The sequence below is a fragment of the Ambystoma mexicanum genome, chromosome 7q (assembly GCF_040938575.1).
Source record: "Ambystoma mexicanum isolate Mex_15411 chromosome 7q, UKY_AmexF1_1, whole genome shotgun sequence".
NCBI lineage: Eukaryota > Metazoa > Chordata > Amphibia > Caudata > Ambystomatidae > Ambystoma > Ambystoma mexicanum.
Window position 1 is genome coordinate 284,556,577 of NC_090941.1, and position 22,688 is coordinate 284,579,264.

The following is a 22,688-nucleotide window of genomic DNA, read 5'->3' on the forward strand; positions in this document are numbered from 1 at the left end:
CCGCTTTTTTTATGCTGGTCTCCACTGTGGAACCCAGTACTTTCTTTAGGCTGGAAGCCATAGCCACTTCATTAAAATCATAAGTCTCTTCCTCCTGACCAGACCAATCCTGGCTCTCTTGAGGGAAGTATTGTGCTGCCATTACTTTAAGCACCTTTCAATTCACCCTACCTCTTCTTCTTTATTTTTTTTTTTTTTTTAATTGTGTGTGGGCAGACCGCCTTCTCTCAATGCCCAATGAAGGAGCTGAGGAGAGTTATGAAAGCCCTAACCAGAAGGGCACGGAGCAGTGATCAGCTGTCCTTCAAATTCCCCTTTTTTTTTTTTTTTTTTTTTTTTAAAATCAAATTCGGCACAGTTCGTTGAGATCAGCTCCTGGCACTCGCGATCGCTAATCCGCTGTGAAATTACAACGGAAAGCGATCGCGAGCGCCAGAAAGCTGAGGAGCGGACCTGCGACGGCAGGAGCTCCCTCTGGTGGCCGCTCGAGGCACCGCGGTCACTTCGCGGTTTCCTTTAAGCTCTGCGAACACGGGTCGCAGTAAAATGAAAGAAAAAGATCCGCGGGCTTTACGCTCGCAATATTAACAAAATAAACAAGATAAACAGCCGAACGAAGGCTGAGAAAGGCGAAGTACTCTCCGGCGCCGGCCGGAAGCGGTCGGCGTCGGAGAGAAAACACTGACACACTCGAAGTGCGCTCGACGAACGAAGTCGAGAGATTATTTCTCACTATTACGCGCGACGAACGTAGCGCAAATCATGAAACAATCATTTCAAAATACATAATAAACATGACAAACAGATCCAGAAAATGATGTACTTATCTCTTGCTGTGAGCAGCAAAGAAAGAGGAAGTGGCATCATTTTCAGGACTGTTTATGCAGGGACCTTCCTTGTCCTTGGACGTTTCGAGTCACATGTTGGTGACCTCATGTTGAACTTTTCACAGTCCTCCTGGTAAATGGAGTTTTTCTTGTGTTTCTCAACTCTCAAGATTTTAGAGTGTTTGACTTGTTTTTTCTTGTTACATACATATTTTTCAGCATTCTGAAGAAATATTTCTTGCTGCTGAGCTTCCTTTAATAATTTAATAAAAGAAAGAGAAGCATAATGTATAATGGGAGCCTCCGGTCTTGACATAGAATCCATAAAGAGAAAATTACCAGTAAGTAATTTTTTGTTTCAAATATTGCTTTTAATTTTAAATATTGATAGTTTTTTCAATCTCTACAGATTCTTATTTCAAGATTAGAGAAGAACAAATCCATGAAGTCTGAGGACAAAGCTGATATAATGAAAACTTTAGAGATCTTGACCAATAGCATAACCAAGCTAAAAGATGAATTGAAAGCAGTGTCTTCAGGAGCACCCCCTGCTAAAATCATGAAAACTAAGGCACAGGTACGAGACTGATTGTGACAATCCTATTTCTTGCCAAAACTGTTAACATTAGCAGAGTAAAAAAATGCAAACTAATGAGCTTTAATGTGCATCCTGTTTCAATTAATAATGAAAAAGCATTTTGTGAAAAACCTAAGTGTCTTTCTCTCCGGGGATCTTCTACGCAGGTAACCAGGGGCGGGCCATCGCTTTTGGATGCCTACCCTGGGGGTGGACAAGCAAGGGAGAATCACCTGGGTAGAGGATCCTTGAGGATTGGGGAGGGAATGCCTAAGAGCGCGACATGGTACCCACTGCCCCCTGTTCTAGTCCCAGTCTATCCTACCCTCCCCCTACTGTCATCGGGTATTGTCACACTTGTCCAGCCCTATCCCTGGACTTTCCATCCAACACTCGTCCTTGGAGGAAAGTAAAGGAACCCCTTGGGCAGCTAACCCCTTTTTCTTACTATGCTACTGACTTATCCTTCCATCCCTCTAATCATTTAAGGGGACCGAATAGTTGCCTTCCCTGTTATCCTCATTTACTGAGGATACAAAAGAGAGAACTAGAACCACCAACCTCTTATCATAGTAATAAAGAAAGGTTTGACGCATCACACCCTGACCATTTTGAACATTACTCTAACCTTGAGAAGGGGAAGAGAAAACTAACAGTAATACCAACTTTCTGTCATAAGGACATCCCTAGAACTGAGACATGGCATTGCCCTTTCTCTGACAGTACCCTATCCAATCCCTCCTCAGCCTTCAGAGGATATATTAAGGTACATAATCTTAATTTCCCCCAAGTATCACTCAAGTACTGTGATGAAGTCAAGAGGAATACAGACTTCCTATGTGAAACACCAGTATGGTACTGGGATAAAGAAGATGCAGATAGAGGCACACCAACATCCTCATTGCACATGTCCCATTAATAAGGCCAGGCAGGGTAAGGCAATTGACATGAACCATGCCCACCTGCAGCCTGTCAAGCACTCGAAGTATAAGAAAAACACAAGCATTCAGCAGAACTAACGAGTTGGGAGGAGAGCTGAGAATCCATGGCTTCTTCAGGACCAGCTGGGAGAAACCGAGATGCCAAGGGTCTGTGTGAGGAGGTACCCTGGATAGAGGCCCGTATGCTCAGCCAGGCGAAGAAATTCATAGAAGGGAGCCAGGAGGCATGCTGGTCCCTTTTAACATTGGTAAAACTAAGTGCTTGTTCCCTTGGGCCAGGACAGGAGCCCAGGAGTGTCTGAGGGGCAGGTGGTGGGACCCTGACGTCAGACGGCAAAGACATTGAGCCAAGAACGAAGAAAACACGATCAGAGAGTCAAACGGATTGAAAGCCTGGTGTGTGTTAAGCAAGCGAGTGAGCTGCAACGTTGCAGCTGGATCGCATAAGGCTGAAAACTTATCTGGTGAAATTGACGAATGGTAATACAAGTGTACATGGTGGCAGATTGGTCACGTGTATGATTGCACATTCTCAAAAGACTGACAATGAAAGAAGCTTCTGCAAACAAGGGTGCTGTGTGCAGATAAAGAAGTGTGAGCGAAACAGAGGTCTTAAAAGGAGAGCTACGTGAGAAACGAAGTGGGAGCAACATTCCCAAAGTTGATGGAAAAGCATTGAAATCAAGCAAAGAGTGTTGAAAAGGTATTGGGGTGGCCACCAGGTGGGAGATTGATCTAGGATGGCGGCAGGGACCCCACTATAAAGAAAAGAGGACATGACTAAAGTTTAAGGCACCTGGTTGCGCGACCTGTAATGGGTGGCCCGTGCGATCTGACAACTGCGCCATGACCAGGGGAGCCCCAGTTAAAAGAAAGGAGCTGCATGATTTACTAAAGTTAAAAGCTAACGAGCACTTCGTTAAGAATGGGAAAGGGAGCCCCGAAAGAAGCCAAGTAGACTGTGATGTTTGACACATGGAATTTTATGAGTTTTAACTTTTGTGTTAAAATCAATTACATTGAAGCAGTTGAACATTGGTGATCTGGAAAGTAACCAAGGTAGAATCAACAGTGTCTAAGCTTCGGTGAGAGAAGCCTGAGAGACCCACAGAAGAAGTGTGAACCAGAGGGCTTTTGGGTTCAAGGAAAGGAGACCCACAGAAGCCCAAAGAACTTAAAAGGAAAAGGGTACTGTGAACTTTTTTCCAGAGTGAATCCTGAGAGCCTGTGGAACTGTATAATCCGGAGTGCCTTGAACTTGGGAAGGGGAGATGCAGAAGAGCTCCATTGTCACACTAACTTTACTTTGAACAGTATTGAGTTGGCCAAATCCCATACACCTGTTTTTCTGTAGAAGTGAGGGCAAGCATAGGTTTTGCCACAGACTGTATTTTATTTTGGACTGACAGACTTAGACTTCCCTTAGTTTGCTTTCAGTTAGGGAACATTCCCACCTGGCAACTTAGGCGTTCTACCATCCTGACCATTGAAAATCAAGGTTTTCAAAAATCACTGTTTGTGTCATCTCTTGATACCATGCCTGTTCACAATATTCAGCTGTCAAGTTTTCAAGTTGTGAAAAAGCATTTTTAATTTATACGTTCTACACATCTTAGATTATTAATCAAATCTATTTACTGTCAAACTCTTCAGTGCTGTGTGTAAGTCTATATGTGGAAGGAAATCAACCTCTTGAATTGGAGGTTCCCTACCAATTGGAATGTTCAGCTAAAAAAAGGTATTGTCCTGCACTTTGTTATTGGGATATTTCCCAATATTGATTATTTTGAAATATATTTTATAAGGCCAAAAGAAATCTATATGTTGGTATTGATTTCTTTTTGTCTTAAATGATGGTGTTGCTAGACTTGTTTTATGCGTTTGTCATGTAGCAATGAGACTTTCTTCCAAAGTAAATATACTCTCGAGAATCAAATGCCATACGTGTGTCTTTCTTCCAGCATGTATATACTCTGCACTGTTATATGTTTGAAATGTCTTGATCCAAGAAGAATCTTCTGTGTTTTTCATTTCATGCATCCTGGAAGTGTCCTGTTTCCCGCTGCTTTCTTAACTTCCCATTTTGGTATGGCTGATTTCTGGGGAGCCACCAATTTGTATGGAGAGCTGAGGAGATTGGCTATACTTAGTAATGAATTACAAATATTCCATGCTGTGCCCATCCTACTTCTTGCAAAGTAGTGTGTTGCAGAAAAGAAAAGAGTCTGAAGAATCCGTGTGTCTGTGGTGGGGGTTGTGGGGAAATGGTTTGGGCAGTGAAGGGAGAGGCAGCGGGCAAGGAAAGGGACCATGGCGGCGGACGGAGGTGGGGGAGTGAAACATCCTGATTACTAAGAAATCTTGCCAGCAGCAGGAGAGGGTGGGGATTGGTTTTCCAGGTGGGGAGTTGTTAGGTGAACCCCTCTGAACCCTAAGAAGTGTTACTTCCACTTTTGAAGGCAGCACAAAATTACCCAAAATAAATCTGTGTAGAGCCTTCAAAATGCAGAAATACCACTGAGGACCACAAAGTGGCCTTACAATGACCGTTTAGACCTTGTGTGTTCTTTGAGAGCCAATATGGCAGTCTCCATATTGCTTTGAACCAATCCCAGCAGTTTATGCCATTTTTTTGACCATTTTGCCTTGGTTACTTGGAGTGGTTTTGGCATATCCCAGTTTCTCCAGCATGGGGTCTGGCATGGATTCACATGCTCATGAATATTCCCTGTCGTCAGGCCGGGAAGCCTCGGTATAGAAAAAAAAATCAGTATCCGTATCAGTTTCGTTTCTGATCTGTCTTTCTTAGTAGTAACCAATCACTGATCTCTGGGTCATACTGCCCCCAGCCAATGACTGCCCTCTCCCTAAGCCCCGCCTCTGGCAGCCATCCTCAGATTTTTACAGCACGCTTAAGTGTTGGGAGTCCTCGTGTTTAGCTCTCAAGTTTTTTTGCTGCTTTTTCAGGAAATTTTCTCATTTTTAGGTTTAATCGAGCCTCAAGCTCCACCGTTTCTACTTCCGACAACGGGGACCCGTTTCGGAATTCTTCTACGCCCCTCAAGGGTGAAGTTTTCGTCAAGTTTACACTTCTTGGAGGATTCCGGAAGATCTGCGGCCTACCTCAACGGACATGGCCCAGAACAAGGGAAGCTTGACGCCCGGATCCAAGCTGTTCAGGTGCTGCCCTGGATGCAGATTAGCGAACGTTTTCAAGGAGGACGAGCATTCACGATGTCTCTAATGCCTTCATGAGGACAAGACGCACGTGGAGAAAAACTGTGCGTTCTGCAAGAACCTTTCAGAACGGACCAAACAAGATCGTCGTTCCCGCCTCGCCGCCTGGCTGGAGAAGGGCACAGCAGGCGAGAAGACGAAGAAGTCGTCTGAGCGGCTTCTAAGTCCTCTGAGAGCGCCTGTAACGCTCACCTGATTCCCGCAGAGGCGCCGGTCTTGACTGGGTGAATGCCGTATCTTCAAATGTGATGTGTAACACGGTTGGCTCTTTGGGCTGGACCTCTGTGCACTGTATGTCTGACTCGAAGAGTAAGATGTCTGCAGATAGAAAATATGGGATTAATGAACTGGGGTTATTGGGTGCCTCTCTCCTCTTCCCTTTCTCTTCTCCTGTAGAACCCCAAAGGTTAACGCCCTCACCTTAGGTAAGTGAACGCCGAGCTCTCCATCTGCCTCGGGGCAGGGTGCCGTAACCAGTTTCTTCACTGGATAAGGGTGCAGGCCTCTTTACCTCAGAGGACTGCTGTCCGTCGTTAACTGCACGAACGGTAAGTTCTGGGCACTTCAAATGTCTTAAAAGTCTTTTGTAATGATATCTCTTGTTTTGCAGGGTTCCGGCGATGGCGGATGGCGGGCTGAAGAGAATTGAGGATCGCACCCGCGTGAGGAATAGAAGCGCCTGGAAGCACGTAAGTAAGCGCTTGTAGCCTGCTTCACGATGCGCACTAACTGTCCCTTTTATCTTGCAGGTACAAGTTCGGAGCTTTAGAGAAGCTGAAGGGTGCTGGAATACCCACTGGATTCGGCGTGGGAAGGAGTAATGGCAAATGAGTAATAAAGTTGCCCAATGTCTTTAAACGCACCTTCTTTTGTCTTTCAGATGCGGGATGCAGCGCCGAAGACCTCCGGAGCGTGCGAAGAGCTGGTAAGCTTTTGTCTTTCAGATGCCCGAATGCAGTGCGAAGACCTCCGGAGCATGCGAAGAGTAGGTAAGCCTTTGTCTTTCAGATGCCGGAATGCAGCGCGAGGCGTTGGTGACAGCCGATGGACCAGGTAAGAGATGCGCTGCCACTGAAGACCATAGTGCTATCCTGTTCTTTCTTTGTCTTTACAGGTGCTGCTGAAGACTGGATTCCAGGATGATAAGCCTTTGTTCCCTTAGGCCCAGGATCAGAAGCTGAAGACATCGGGTGTGGTTTAAATATCCTCCTGTAGTGCTTAGGTGTCTCCTTCCACAGCCTCGCCTAGGTAAGAAAAGAGTTCCTGCTTTCCAGAAGAGTTCCAGTGTTCTGAACCTAGGGAGTGGCTCCTGCCCCACCCAACAGGAAAAGTAGTCCCAAACAGAAGAGGATCAGGGGCTCAACTGGCAGGTAAGTAAGCAGCATGGTCTGCTGCAGGTAAGTCCACCCAAGCATTATGAGCCCGGCGCTTCCAGCGCTGGGACTGGGCATCTTTATGAGCCTGGTGCCACTGGCGCCAGGACAGGGTCCAAAAGGTCCCAATTGGGACTGGCTGGCACTCGGAACCAGGGTTATGGGTCTGCTTCCAAGGGAGTTGGGCAAGTCCTGATCTTTTGGAAGCAGAGATCATGACCGCGCCCCGGCAACAGGGGCCCAACAGAAGGCCAAGCACCGTGAGTCCGCTGGCACCAGGAGCGCCGAAAGGTTGGGCTCTACTTCCCCGGCACGTTCGACCACGAGCCAGCGCTCTGGTTCGGGGAAGACGAAGTCCGAGAACCCGGGTAGGCCGTTGGAGTGGACCCGGTCGATCTCGAAGGGGGAGCGAGGCGCTCATCCCCACCACCACCACCACCCCACCCCCCACCCCGGCGAAGGCCCAGGACGCACCTAAGGCGGTGAGGGCTTTGATCCACCCGGCAAAGGCCTCTACCGAAGTGGTCGCTGCGACCCAGGCGAAGCTGGCTGAGACTACGCCTGTGGAAACGCCCTCTGGGCCCAGAGTATCCCTGCCACCGTGGAGGGAATCCTCTTTCCAGCCCATCGTTAAAACCCCCGTAAAGTCCCCGGCGGAAAAAGAGGGGAGGGGTGGTGGCCATTACAGACTCGGAATCAGCCTGTGAGGAGGAACTTTTGGAAACCGAGAAGGACCTCAATGAAAGGTCCATAGGCCTCAAGGAGAGGTTCAGAGGCCTCAACGAGAGGTTCGAGAAGGTTCAATCCCAGGGGAACGGTCCCTGCTGACGTGATCGAAGATGGTGACTATGACGACGAACAGGGCCCAGTGGAGCAGCCATCCCGTCCGTCGCAGCCATTGCCCGAGCCCCAGGATAGCTCGGCGGCCATTTTGTTGGCAATCCAATCCTTATGTACTGAGATAAGGATGAGATTACCACAGACCCCGACAGAGGATCCAGAACCAGGCCCATCGGGAAGCCCTCCGAACAAGAGGAGGAGAGTCCACCCCATTCCGCCCTTCGTGCCTGCGAGACCGGTGGAGCCCTCATTCCCCTCGCCGGACCCTAGAGAGGATACGGCGACGGATGCAGTGACGGGGACGGACGATGACGGCGGCGATGACACAGCGGACATCCTGTCGTCATCTCTCTTCCCCTCTCCCCCCCACCCCCCGCGGGCGTCTCCAGCCGACAAAATTGGCTCTTTCCATGCCATGATAACCAGGGCATCCGAGCTCTTCCAGCTCTGCCATGAAGAACAGAAAAAGGAGGGGTTTCTGTACCGAAGACGAGAGGCCAAGAGGAATACCTTGCGATGCCTTTACTCAACGACATCTGGGACGAGGGGCTTGCTGTCCTCAAGAACCCTTCCACGACACCAGCCAAGAGGGACAGGTACGAGAAGAAGTACCGAGCCCCCGATGCTGGCCCCTTGTGCCTCAGGACCCAGCCCACGCCGGACTCTGTCGTCTCGGCAGCGGCTAAGAAGAAGGCAGTGGGTGCGGCGGCTTCCACTTCCCCGCCGGACAGCGAGGGCAAGAAGTTGGACTCTATGGGACGACGAGTCATCTCGGCGGTGACGACGATTAAGGCGGCCAATGCCTTAGCGATCGTGGCCCGCTACGACAGGGAGCTCTGGTTCAAGATAGCTCCCTGCTAGACTTCCTACCTGATGACAAAAGGGCGGAGGCCCTAGAAATTCTGCAGGAAGGCGAGGTGGCGTCGGATCACGCCATAACGGTGGCAACGGACATTGCCGATACCGGATTTCGCCAACTGGGCAACAGAGTTTGCCTCCGGCGACGAGGATGGCTCAAGGCGACAGACTTTCGCTAGGACGTCCAGACCAGAGTGTTGGACAAGCCGTTCGATGGCAACAACCTTTTTGGTAAGGCGGTGGACGAGTCCCTCCAGGCCATCAAGACCGACTCGGAGACGGCCCGGGCCCTTGGGGTGCTTCAACAGCGGCGGCCCTTTCGGAGCTCCGGAGGCAGACAGGGTCCCTCCAAAGGATCCAGCAGTGGCTCCGTCACTTACCGCCAGGCGGCCCGCTCCTCTTCCCAGGAGGCCTACAGAGGTCGCGGCAAGCAAGGGGGATCCCGCCGTCGTCGCCAAGGAGGCCAAGGCGGCAAGGCCGCCTCCAAGCAAGACTGATCCGGCTGGGTTGTCGGTCCCCCACCAAAGCACCCCGGTGGGAGGCCGGCTGACGAAGTTCGTCAGCATGTGGGAGTCTATCTCCACCGATCGTTGGCCAACGGGCACTCGTTGGAATTCCAAAAGTGCCCTGGCATTCCTCCTGTGGCCAGGAAGGAGAATCGCGTCCCTCAACTGCTGTCGAAATGAAACTGATACTGATTTTTTCTTTACCGAGGATTCCCAGCCTGACGACAGGGAATATTCATGAGCATGTGAATCCATGCCAGAGCCATGCTGGAGAACAGTTACAGGTAAGTAACTTGTTCCTTAGGCTTTCTGCATCTGGCAGTCAATGTCTGGATTTCCTGAAGGCTCCTGCTTCCTCCCGACATCTGCTGGGTTGAGCTTTCCTTGCTGGAGCAGTTTTCCTGACCATTTATTGCTACATTGCACTGTTCACAGCGAGGTTTGTCTGCTTGCCTGGGTGTCACTGCTGTAACTTCGAAGGGTGCTGGGACACAAATGCCCACCCGAGTCTCTGCTTGGGATGGCCACTGGGGCCTTTAGCTGTTAACACTGTCCTTGAGTCCTTTTCGGCAGAACTGCCACCTTCTTTTCCCACCGAGTTGCTGGAATCCAACTTTGCTAGTCCCTCATCTTCCGCCCCTGATTCTTAGCCCCAGACTTGAAGGTCGATGTTGTGGGAAGGTTGTTTGTTCCTTTTCTGGGTTGTGACCGACATCGCTGGATCAGGGAGAAAACCCCCTAGAACTGGATCCTGAAAAACAGACCTAGTAAAGAAGCCATTACTTAACCTTTGTTATGCTGTGCTGGAGTCGTTTCCGGTAAAACTACCATTGTGATGTGATGCAGCAATTCAGAGGAAGGACACAGACAACTGGCCATGATTCAACTCTGAGTTTTATGAAAGTAAATTAAAAAAAAAAACCTCACCTAGCCCTTTTGGTACTGTGCAGGTTCCCTATGCTAGGAAATAGGAAAAAAACATAAGGTTGCAGTCTGGATGTCATACCAAACTGAACTTTGTCCTCAGTCCAAACCTATATTTCTAACTGACTCTGTTGCTAACAAAGAAGCACACCTTTAGCCTAGAAAAGTTTTCTTCCTCCCCCTTGCTTTGGCTTATGCTGCCTGGTGCATGAAACCGTCGCAAAATGTCTCTGGAAATAGTTGCCTTGACTTCCCAGGGTTTCTCGTGCAGTTCAAGTAAACCACAAAACCGCTATGACACAAGTACAATGTCTGGCCACTCCATCTAGTGTTAGTTCTTGTCCTGTCACACAGTTCTGGGAAACAACAAGTCTCTTGTATTCATGGATTTTGTAGTTGTTCAACTGCTGTCTCACCCTTCTAGGGTGTGTCAGATTTGTGCCAGGAAGTTCTTGTGGCGCCATGGGGACATTTTACCTCTACCTGAAGGATGGAGATGCTATAGGTTTCCAGCCCTGTGGGTGGCTCGGAAATGTAGCTCAGACCCGGTCTGGGTTCTTAGCCAGGCTTTCCCCTCTCTTGGGTTGTTTCATTTCCCAGAACCCTTCTCAGGTATTTCTCTTATGGCTTTCCTCTGAACCCCTTCCGGGTTATGCCTTTCAGGTTCATTCCCTTTTTATATTGGTTTTGCATTCTGGCTTCTTGAAAGCCCTCGCAGCCTGGGATTTTCAACTTCACCCCTTTTGGGTATTTTGTTGTTTCTGGTTTCTAATAACCCCTCAGGGGTTGTGGTTCTAAGGCCCAGCCCTTTTGTCCGATAATTCACTTGATTTCTGGTTTCTAATCCAGATCTCTCAAATATGTTACTTCTCTCATCCCACACACTTCGGCATTCAATATATACTTTTTTCAAAGTCTCTACTTCATTTAATCATCAGCACAATCAACAACATCTTAAACTTCTTTCTACTCGCTTATGAACCCCCAACAGCCTCTAATGTCTCCAGTTGATTTAATCTGAACTTTAGGAGGAGTTTCCGTGCAGTATTGTTTTTTTAATAGGGCTGAATGTACAGAAATGTTGTTTGGCGTTTGGTATTCTTTTGCTAGAGCTAATTATTTGTTTACTTCATTTTGTGGCCATTCCCATAATTTGGGTTTCTTTATCAGCAGTTTTTGCTGTATTGTTAAGGGATCTGAAGTATTGCAAGTAAACTGTATTTCGTGGGGATTGGGTCCTCCAACATATTCCATATCTATGATGGTAATCACCACAGCTGTGCTGCTTGAGAAAATCTTTCTGCGTCCTGCATCGATGACTTCGATACGCCGCCCTCGAGGAACTGCTCCGACGGCCGACGTCACTGGATGTTATAAGTAGGACGCACGACGCCCGTAGCCTCAGTTCAGTTTTTTCCGCGAACGTGTTCGCTTCAGAGATCTCGGCGCGCCTGGACTCTTTGGATTTTCTGTTCTTTCGGTTCTTCGAAACCTGTTCGTTTGGGAAGAAAAGGTTCTTCGAGATGTCTACCGCTTCTTCCACCCCGTGTCCAGGCTTCAAGAAGTGCGGGGACTGCAGGTCCAAGATGTCGGTGACGGACTCGCAACACCTGCCTCTGGTGCCTCGGGGAGGCCCATGACATGGATGATTGCATCGACTACCAGTCGCTTACGTCCAAAGCCTTGCGGGAGCGCAAGAAGAAACTGTCGGTCGGTAAGGTTTCCAAACCCTGGAAGTCTAGGTCCACGGGGCTTTCGAGGGGCGACTCTCCGCATCGTCGTCGGAAGTCCAGTTGGTCTCGGTCCCGGAATGGGTTCCGCTACTCTTCTGCCTCTTCGAGGCACTCCCGGAGGCGCAGTTATCGGTCGCCTTCCTTGCCCTCATCCGATGACTCCGCCCATCGGCGGGTCGCTTATCCCACCAAGCATGCGACTCCGGAGGAATGGGCTTCCTTCGGTAAGAAAATGCTAGCGATTCTCGAATCGCAGGGCACTGGTCCGTCCGCGCCTCTGAGTGGGGTCGGTCGTGATCGGACTAGAGACACCGCTCGTACGCCTTCAGGCTCGGGTGGTCTGCACGATTCGCGGGAACGGTTCTGCTCGGACAAGGGGAATCGTTCTAGACATGTCCGTTCCAGGTCCCGGTCCTCGACGTGCTCGAGACCGTGTGCACCTGTGATGTCTTCAAGGAAGACGTCGACGCCTGTGGCGCCAAGGTCGTCGAGGGACTCTTGAGGGTCTGCCTCCGAGGAAGTCGTCGACGCCCTCGGCATCCAGGCTGTCGTGGGACACGCTCGGGGCTCCGCCCTCGAGGCCTGTGTCGATGCCGTCGATGCTGTCAGCGCAGCGTTCGGTGTCGACGCAGATTCACTAGACGCCCTCAACGCCTTTCGAGGCTGTTTCGACGGGGGTACCGCCATGTTGAGTACATTTCGATGGTGGATGAGGGCTCTGATGATGGCATGGTTCCTGATACGGTGCCAAATGAGATTCTCTCAGGCCATAGCCAGATTGAGGATCTGCGTAAATCCCTACACAACGCCAGTGGACTGGACACTTCTTCGGAGGTGGAGTTTTGTAGGCCTGAGCCTGGCACCCATGCCGACTCCTCGTACCGGTGCCTTATGTCTAGGGTCACCGAGTACTTGGGGTGGTCTGCTCCCCCAGAGGATTTTCTTCAGGATAACCTGACGGATATCCTCGACCAAGGTCCGCCAACTGACCCGGTACTGCCGTTCCATATGGCTCTACAGAGGAGGGTGGCGGCGGCTTGGACTGCTCCGGAGAGTCTTCCAGCAATGGGCAAGTCTTTGCCACGAAAATACCGCCCAGCCAGTAGCGACCCCTGCTACTTGACCAAGCACCCCACTCCGGAGAGTTCGGTGGTGCCGGCAGCTACGGCCCCGACAAAGCAGGCGTCGTATCCTACCATCCCACCTGATAGGGACGACAAGCGTTTTGATGGTTGGGCAAAAGTGTTTTCTTCAGGGGGTATGGCTCTTCAGGCGGCCAACTCCGTATGTGCTTTGTCACGTTTCACGCACACTCCGTGGAACTGTTTCCTTAGCGGCTGAACATATTCCCGAAGGGGATGAACGGGATGGTTTTCTTGCTATGGTCCAGGATGGCAAGGATGCCATGTGTGAGGCCGTTCAGTCGGGTTTTGACATGGGAGATTGCATCAGCCGGTCCATGGCGGCGAGCACCGTAATACGCAGGTTTGCGTAGTTGCGGAAGTTGGGGTTTTCTCCTGATGTGCAGGCCCGGCTCCTCAACATGCCCTTTGATGCTGTCCATCTTTTTGGCAGCAAGGCTGACGAGAGCCTTGAGAGGTTGCAGACCTCCAAAGCTGCAGCGAAGTCTTTGGGCACTGCAGTTCGCCAACCTCCGCCTTTTCGTCCTAGGGTACAGCAATGGAGGGGAGGTTCCTTTCGTTATTACTCATCCTTAGGTAAAGCGCGAGGAGCTGCTAGTCAAAGGGGTCACCGTAGGAGTGCCAGAGGTGTAAAGTAAGGTACTCGAAGTGCCAAGGCTGCTCTGACAGTTGCCTCTTTGCCCTCAGGCAACGCCGCAGCCACTTCAGATCAGTCATGAGGCCATGTCCCATGGTTCGCCGGTTGGGGGAAGGCTGGCGCAGCATCTTGTCAAATGACATGCCATTACTTCAGATGTGTGGGTTCTGGATATCATAGCCCACGGCTACTGTCTTCCCTTTTGGCAGAGGCCTCGTGACAATCCACCGGGGAATCTCTCATTGCAGAGTCCGGATCCGCTCCTTGTGCAGGTGGTTCAAGCCCTGCTGGAGAAAGGCGCCATAGAACTGGTGCCTGTAGCGGAGAAGAACAAGGGATGGTATTCCCCTTATTTTTTGATTTCCAAGAAAGACGGGGGATTGAGACCCATCATGGACTTGCGGGGTTTGAACAAACTCATCAGGAAGGACAAGTTCAAGATGGTTACTCTTTCTCAAGTCCTTCAGGCACTTCAACTTCAGGACTGGTTGGTGTCTCTTGATCTCAAGGATGCTTATTTGCATGTCCCGATCCATCCAAAGCACAAGAAGTACCTGAGGTTTGCGGTTGGCGACTCGCACTTTCAGTTTCGGGTCCTGCCGTTCGGATTGACCTCCACCCCGAGGGTCTTCACCAAGCTCATGGTAGTGGTGGCAGCGCCTCTCAGGAAAGGGGGGGATTCACGTCTACCCCTACCTGGACGGTTGGTTGATTAGGGCGTGCTCTCCCGAGCAAGTCCTGGATCATCTGTCCGTCCCCTGCCACTCCCTCCACAAGCTGGCTTCTCCCTCAACTTAAAGAAGTCACACTTGACGCCAACTCAAAGGCTCCAGTACATCGGAGCAGTGCTCGACACATCCCTGGGGCAGTGTTTTCCTCCCCAGGTGAGGGCTCATCGCATTCACCGATGGTGCACAAGTTTCAGCATGCCCAGTGTCTCCCAGCGTTCGAGTTCTTGAGATTGCTCGGCCTCATGGCATCCTGCATTCTTCTGGTGCCAGAGGCCAGGTTGCGGATGAGATCTTTGCAATGGGCACTCAAGCTCCAGTGGTCTCAGTCCTCCGGCAGGATTCCGGCCCCGTTCAGGTGCCATCCTCGGTCGCCCAGGACCTTCTGTGGTGGGCCATCGAAGGCAATCTGATGAAGGGGGCTCCATTTTGGCTACCCTGGCCGAAGGTGATGATCATGACAGACGCATCCCTCAATGGATGGGGAGCTCATGCCAACGAGTTGACAGTCAGCAGTCGTTGGTCTCCGTCGGAGTCAAGACTCAATATCAATCTGTTGGAGTTGAGGGCCGTCAGGCTTGCCCTGAAGGCTTTTCTGCTGACTGTGTGAGGAAAGAATGTCCCGATCCTGACGGACAACACAGTGGTCATGCATCACCTCAACAAAAAAGGGGGGGGGGGGGCAGGGTCACTTCCTCTGTCCAGGGAGGCGATGCAGCTCTGGTTCTGGGCAATCCAGCAGGAAGTTTCGATCTCGTCAGTTCATCTGGCCGGAGATGAAAACGAGACGGCGGACGCTCTGAGCAGGCAGAGCGCAGTCTCTCACGAGTGGGAGTTGGCTCAGGAGATTCTCCTGGAGATCTTCGCCCTTTGGGGGACCCCTCAAGTGGATCTCTTTGCCTCCAGTGTCAACCGGAAGTGCGAAAGGTTCTGCTCGCGGGAATTTCCTCGAAGAGGAGCCTTAGGAGACGCGTTCGTGGTGGAGTGGTCATTCCCACTGCTGTACGAGTTTCCTCCAGTCCACGTCATCCCGCAAGTGCTACGGAGGTTACGAAGGTTCGGTTCCCGGATGATCCTCATTGCTCCGGCATGGGCCCGGAGGACGTGGTACCCGGACCTTCTCGAACTGTCCATCTGCCCTCCACGTTGTCTTCCCTACCGAGACGATCTGCTCTCACAGGAGGGGGTTCAGGTTCCCCATCCAGAGGTCAGATCCCTCAACCTTCACGCTTGGTTTCTGAAAGGTTGAGGTATAAGGATTGGGACCTCCCTGAAGACGTGATGGAGGTGTTGCTTTCGGCCAGAAGGCCCACAACAAAGTCCCTGTACAGTTGCCGTTGGAAAAAGTTCTGCGACTGGTGCAGCGTTAAGAATGTGGATCCGTTTTCATGTGACAGTCCTGTGGTTCTGTCTTTTTTGCTTTCTTTAGCCCACAGGGGCTTGCAAATGGGTACCGTTAAAGGTTACCTGGCGGCGCTGTCCATATTTAAGAGCTCGTCTGAAGAGTGTTCTTATTTTAAAATCCCTTTAATTTCTAAGTTTCTAAAAGGGCTCACTAACGTGTTCCCTCCGTCACCTTTCCAGGTGCCCGGTTGGGATTTGATCCTTGTCCTCAAGTTTCTGATGGGTGCTGCGTTTGAGCCTTTGCATTTGTGCCCTTTGAGACTGTTAACTCTTAAAACTGTATTTTTGATTGCGGTCACTTCCGCTCGAAGAGTGAGTTAGTTCTCCAGCATGGGGTCTGGCATGGATTCACATTCTCATGAATATTCACCGTCGTCAGGCCGGTAATCCTCGGTATAGAAAAAAATCAGTATCAGTTTTGTTTCTGATCTGTCTTTCTTAGTAGTAACCAATCACTGGTCTCTGGGTCATACTGCCCCAGCCAATGACTGCCCTCTCCCTAAGCCCCGCCTCTGGCAGCCATCCTCAGATTTTTACCGCACGTTCAAGTGTTGGGAATCCTCGTGCTGTAGCTCTCGAGCTTTTGCTGCGTTTTCGGGCTTTTTCAGGAGATTTTTCTCATTTTTCGGTTAAATAGAGCCTCAAGCTCCACCGTTTCTACATCCGATCCGTTTCGGAGTTTTCTATGCCCCTCAAGGGTGAAGATTCCGTCGAGTTACGCTTTTGGAGGATTCCAGAAGTTCTCCAGCATTGGATCTTTCATGGATTCACATGCTTAGAATATTCCCTGCCAGGCTGGGAATCCTCTGTAATTTATATAGACCTTTTCCATAGGAAAAATTCCGACACTTTTGTGTCCTATCTACGTCGTTTTGGGCCACGCACGCCGGCGCCACTAGGACGTAGAGGTACATATAGCCCCGCCCCCGCGGCTCCCTCAGATTTCAACCGTCTTCCAAAATGGTGGAATTACCGCACGTATCTGCTATTTGTTTAGGTTGTATTTTCTACTTCGGCGACTGTTCTTCTCAAGAGAATGTCTGGAAAGGCGTTGTTTCATCCGTGTGCTACATGCGGTCTTAAGAAGGTGTACGAAGGGAATGGTCATATGGACTGCATTTACTGCCTTCATCCTCACCACATGGCGGACACTTGTGAAATCTGTCAGGGTTTCTCCCAGAAAACCCTCAAAGATCGAAAAAGACGCCTTGTTGATTGGCTCAATGACGGAGCGGGTGCGTACCCGGCATCGGAGGTGGGCTCCACGGCCTCAAGAAGTCAGAACCCCCGACGAAGAAGGCATGTGCTGCCGAAAAACGACCCTCGGAGTCTGCTGAAAAACGACCCTCTGAGAAACATTCGAAGGCCTCCTCTTCACACAAGACGCCGTCTTCTGCCTCCTCATCTAAAAAGGAGACAAAAGAACCACCTAAATCCTCCTCAGGAGACCATCATAAGTCTACCTTTAGTCGAGAGGCTGCGGCCATCAAGTCGGCCCCAAAAGCGGCGGGAACGCCTCAATGCCCTGCGCCACTGGCTTCGTTGATGACCCGCTCGTCGACTCCTGTGTCATCGGCGGCTCCTCCCACGTTTCAGACTGTGGCGGTAGGAAACATATCGTCGACGGTGGTTCCGTCGATGGGATGGCAACCGGAGGTTTTCAATCCCGTTCAGCTGGAGACCCTGCTGCAACCAGCGCCGACTTTCTCCATCTCGTCGGCTGACGAGGAATGCGACACAGTCGCACGCCCAACAGATCTGGGGCTGCAGCTGACCAACGTGATGTCGCTCTTGGGTGGGGGTGCCATCCCTACAACCTCGTTGTTGCTGAACCCCCAGGCGGTTCTGTCCTTGGAGGTGCTAAATACGCTACAGAAGCTATTACAGCGTTTGGACACACAAATACCCCAGCCTAGTGCCCCGGCACGGCTACAGTCTACACCATTCGTTGACGAGCCGGGCCCGGCTCCTCGCTCGACGACCAGGATTATGGCCGCTTCCCACTCGGCGGAAGATTACCCTATCCCACAAGAACTACTACTACAGGATTCTGACCATGAAGGATCAGGCTCAGACATCTCACTATCCCCCTCGAGGGACTCAACTTGGGACTCTGAAGCAGAGATGGAAGCTCCGAGAAGCCCGGCGCATCCATCACCTGACGTGGGTGCATTCCATTCCATGCCATGATGAGTAAGGCATGTACAGAGTTTGGCCTAGTCCCTGAAGAAGAGAAAAAGGATTGTTTTCTTTTTGATCATATGGGCAAGAGAAGGAAATCCATATTCGCCATCCCGATTTTGGACCATGTCTGGCAAGAGGGCCTGAAGAAAGGTCGTTTGGGGAAGAAGTTCAAGGCTCTGGAATCGACTCCCAAGTGCTTGACGTCTTAACCTTCGCCGGAGTCGGTGGTATCTGCGGCGGCTAGAAAGGCCAGGTCTCAACATAAATGCACGACCCAGCCAGACAACGAGGCCAGGAGACAGGACGCTTTTGGCAAGAAGGTGCTGTCTGTCGGCGCAAATACAGTTAAAGCAGCCAAATCCTTGGCGATTATGTCTAGGTTTGACAGGGAAATGTGGCACCGACTGGCTCCTATCTTGGAGCATTTGCCTGAGGAACATAGAAAGTCCGCCATGTTGCTAGTACGGGGAAGGAGCGGAGGCCTCTAACTATGCTATAAACATTGCCGTCGACCCAGCCAAGTCCGGTTTCAAGCAGATCAATAATGGCGTAGTTCTACGTAGACAAGCCTGGCTCAAGTGCACTACGTTCAGACCGGAGGTGCAATATAAAGTCTTGGATATGCCGTGTGAAGGGGAACAACTGTTCGGTGAAAAAGTTGATGAGGCCTTGAAGGGCATGAAAGAGGATACTGACACGGCGCGGTCACTCGGAGCCCTCCAGAGTGGTAGGAATTTTCGTTCCTTTCGTCCTTTCAGAGGGGCTTCTGGTAACTCCCGGTTTGGGTCATCTAGAGACCGAGGTTTCAGCAGACCCTCCTACTCGTTCCAAGGCTACAGGCGTGAGGCCCAATCTTCTCGTAGAGGCAGAGATTACCAAACCTCCAGACGGCGGGGTGCCTACCCTTCGTCGACGAAAGATAAACAATCCAAGAACCAACAATGACATGTTTCAGGACGTCCTGGGGAGCCGAGTGTCTCGTCGCATTGACGAGTGGGAGCGCATAACAGACCAATGGGTTTTGGACCCGATTCATCTGGGCCACTCTCTACAGTTCAAGGACAAGCCACCACACATTCCACCGGTGTTCTCGGCCCAGCCCCATCGTCGAATACTACTGCAGGAGGTGGCGCTTATGCTGCAGAAAGGGGCTATAGAACTGGTCCCGGTGGCAGAAAAAGGACCGGGCGTGTACTCCCGGTACTTTGTCGTCAAGAAACCGAATGGAAAATGATGTCCCATTCTGGATCTACGAGCGCTCAACAAACTGCTCAAGAATTTAAAATTCAAAATGCTGACGCTTCAGGAGGTGATCCGATCAATACAACCCGGAAATTATTGGTCATCGCTAGACCTTCAGGATGCATACTTACATATCCTGATGCGTCGACGGCACAAAATATTTCTGCGGTTTGTTGTTGGACGAACCCACTATCAGTTCAAGGTCCTCCCGTTCGGTCTAATATCGTCCCCCAGGACGTTCACCAAATGTCTGGCTCCAATAGCAGCCTGGTTAAGGAAGGAAGGTCACCATGTGTACCCTTATTTGGACGATTGGCTAGTGAGGGGACTGTCTCCGGAAAGGGCACAAGAAAGCCTCGATGCCACCCTGTCCCTCCTGCAACGTTTGGGCTTCGCAGTGAACTTCGACAAGTCCTCGTTAAAGCTATCAAGGAACTTGGTCTTTTTGGGGGCAGAGTTCCACACACAGTCGAGGCTGGTGAAGCCATCCCTCGAAAGGATTCACAGACTGCAACAAAAGGCAACGGAATGGGAGGTCGACACCAGAGTGTCAGTACGAAGATACATGTCCCTGCTGGGGACCATGTCGTCCTGCATACCCTTGATAGAAAATTGTCGCCTCTTCATGAGGCCTCTTCAGGAAATCTTGGCGGATCGATGGGCACAGAGTCTAGGTCGCTGGCCGGACAAGTTGACCATCAACGGCCAGCTCGTACAGGCGCTTCAATGGTGGAGAATCTCCATACACCTAACGAAGGGAATGCCCCTACTGGAACCTGCGTTCCAGAAGACGGTTATGACGGATGCTTCTCTAACTGGGTGGGGAGCTCATCTGGACTCCTTGCAGGTTCAGGGTCGTTGGTCATCGAAAGAGTCCTCCCTCCACATCAATCTGCTAGAGTTCAGGGCGGTGCGTTGGGCCCTAAAATCCTTTCTGCCACAGATAAAGGGCTCAGTGGTGAGAATCATGACCGACAACACGACAACAATGTTTTATGTACGAAAGCAGGGAGGAACTCTCTCCAGGAGCCTGTCGACGGAAGCCCAGGAGATCTGGCATTGGGCACTACAACACGACATACATCTGTTGGCGTTCCACTTACCAGGAGTAAAAAATGTGCAAGCAGACGCTCTCAGCAGGGAGATGAATTGTCTACACGAATGGGAACTGAACGACCAACAACTGCACCGTGTCTTCGCAGAATGGGGTCATCCAGCCCTCGATCTCTTTGCGACGAGAGACAACAAGAAATGCTCCCAATACGCGAGCAGGTGGCCACAAGATGACTCACTTGGGGACGCGTTCTCCTTCCCATGGACGGGCAAGTTTCTGTATGCCTTCCCCCCATTTCCTCTCATCCGTCGGACTCTGCAATGGATCCACAGATATCCTTGTCGGGTGATCCTGGTGGCCCCGTATTGGGCCAGACAAGTGTGGTTCTCTGTTCTACTTCACCTCTCAGCGGCAGAACTGATGAGGTTCCAGAAGATCCCCAACCTTCTGTCTCAGGAGAAAGGGGTCGTTTGGCATCACGACCCGGACTGCCTCAGTCTGACGGCCTGGCTCCTGATTTCTCAGAGTTTGGCACGTTAGCGATTCCAGCGGATTGTCGTCGCATTTTGCAAGCTGCAAGGGCACCTTCCACGAACACCTCATACACATACAAATGGAAAAGGTTCTGCATATGGTGCGCAGGTCCACCAGGTCTGGTCCCGCTGGCGATCACACCGGAACAACTCCTACCATACGAGTTGCTCCTGGCGAAAAACGGTTTATCTGTTTCATCCATGGAAATTGCCTTTCCTAGTGGCCATTACTTCAGCTCGACGCCTGTCAGAAATACAAGCTCTAGTGATCGATCCTCCGTATTTGAGGTTTTTCAGTAATAAAGTTGTGCTGGCCACTAACCCGCATTTCATACCTAAAGTGCCTTCCATGTTCCATAAACACGCTTCTATAGTGTTGCCTACATTCTTTCCAACACCGTCTTCAGTGGCAGAGAAGACTCTCCATACATTGGACGTGAAAAGAGCTTTAAAATTTTATCTCCATTGCACTCAAAGCTTCAGAGACATGAGACAACTCTTCGTAGCTTATGGCCCTACGGCTAAGGGTAAAGCGATTTCAAAACAAGGACTATCCAGATGGGTGTCTTCGGCCATTTCTTATTGTCATTCCAAGGCCGGAAAGCCGCTAGAAAAGCGTCCAGTGGCCCATTCGACGAGATCTACATCGTCGACGGCTTTGAGGTCTGGAATCCCGCTGGGGGATATCTGCCAGACGGCTTCCTGGTCGGTACCACACGCGTTTACCCGACATTACTGTCTCGCACAGCAACATGCTGAAGATACACGGATGGGGCGTGCAGTACTAAGTCACCTGTTCCAAAAAGGTAAGCCCCAAGTGGGGTTACATCCTTCGGCAACTATGCTTTAAAGTGTCATGTCTTTCACAGGTAACATGCTATAATGTAATGTGTTGCCATAGTAAATGGGCATTGTGATTATTGGTTTGCATACACGCCTCCAATGTTGGGGGATACTGCTATACAATCTATTCTAAGCATGTGAATCCATGAAAGATCCAATGCTGGAGAAGGGAATAGTTTCTTACCTGTAACTCCATTTCTCCAGCATTGGTATCTTTAATGGATTCACATGCGCCCGCCGGCCTCCCCTGAGCATGCAAACCAGATCTCCCCCCCCATACTACTTTGGGGGCTGAAATCTGAGGGACCCGCGGGGGCGGGGCTATATGTACTTCTACGTCCTAGTGGCGCCAGCGTGCGCGGCCTAAAACAACATAGATAGGACACAGAAGTGTCAGAATTTTTCCTATGGAAAAGGTCTATATAAATTACTGAGGATTCCCAGCCTGACGACGGGGAATATTCTAAGCATGTGAATCCATGAAAGATACCAATGCTGGAGAAATGGAGTTACAGGTAAGAAACTATTCCCTTCCGAGGCCTACCCCGGACATGGCCCAGGAGAAAGGAAGCTGGATGCCGGGAAGCTGTTCAGGACCTGCCCTGGATGCCAGCTTCAGAATGTTTTCAAGGAGGACGAGCATTCGTTATGCCTGTACTGTCTCCATGAGGACAAGACGCACACGGTGGAGGACTGTGCGTTTTGTGGGAACATGTCGGAGCGGACCATGAAGGATCACCACCTCCATCTCGCCAACTGGCTGGAAGGGAAGAGACCGCCAGGCGAGAAGAACAAAAAGAAGTCCGAGCAGTCTTCCAAGTCCTGTGAGGGTGCCCCGGCGACGGGGGCCCAACAAAAGGCCAAGCACCGCGAGTCCGCAGGCACCGGGAGCGCCGAACGGTCGGGCTCCTTGGCTGCCAGGCAGGGCACATCCTCCCTGGCGCCATCAACCACGAGCCAACGCTCCGGCTCGGGTAAGAGGAAGTCCGAGAACCCGGCGAAGCTTCTGGAGAGGCCCCGGTCGATCTCAAAGATTCCGGCAGAGGGGGAGCGAGGCTCGGACCCTCCCCCCCCAAGGTGAAGACCCCAGGCGTACAGAAGGTAA

General features: G+C 51.0%; 1 protein-coding gene across 1 annotated transcript in view; it reads left to right on the forward strand.

The window, feature by feature from the left end:
* Window positions 1-22,688, forward strand: part of RBM26 (RNA binding motif protein 26) — a 1,704,516-nt gene that overhangs the window by 1,182,452 nt on the left and 499,376 nt on the right. Inside the window, exon 18 of the mRNA XM_069639899.1 lies at window positions 1,237-1,404. Coding sequence (XP_069496000.1) covers window positions 1,237-1,404 — 168 coding nt within the window. The remainder of the gene's footprint in view (window positions 1-1,236; window positions 1,405-22,688) is intronic.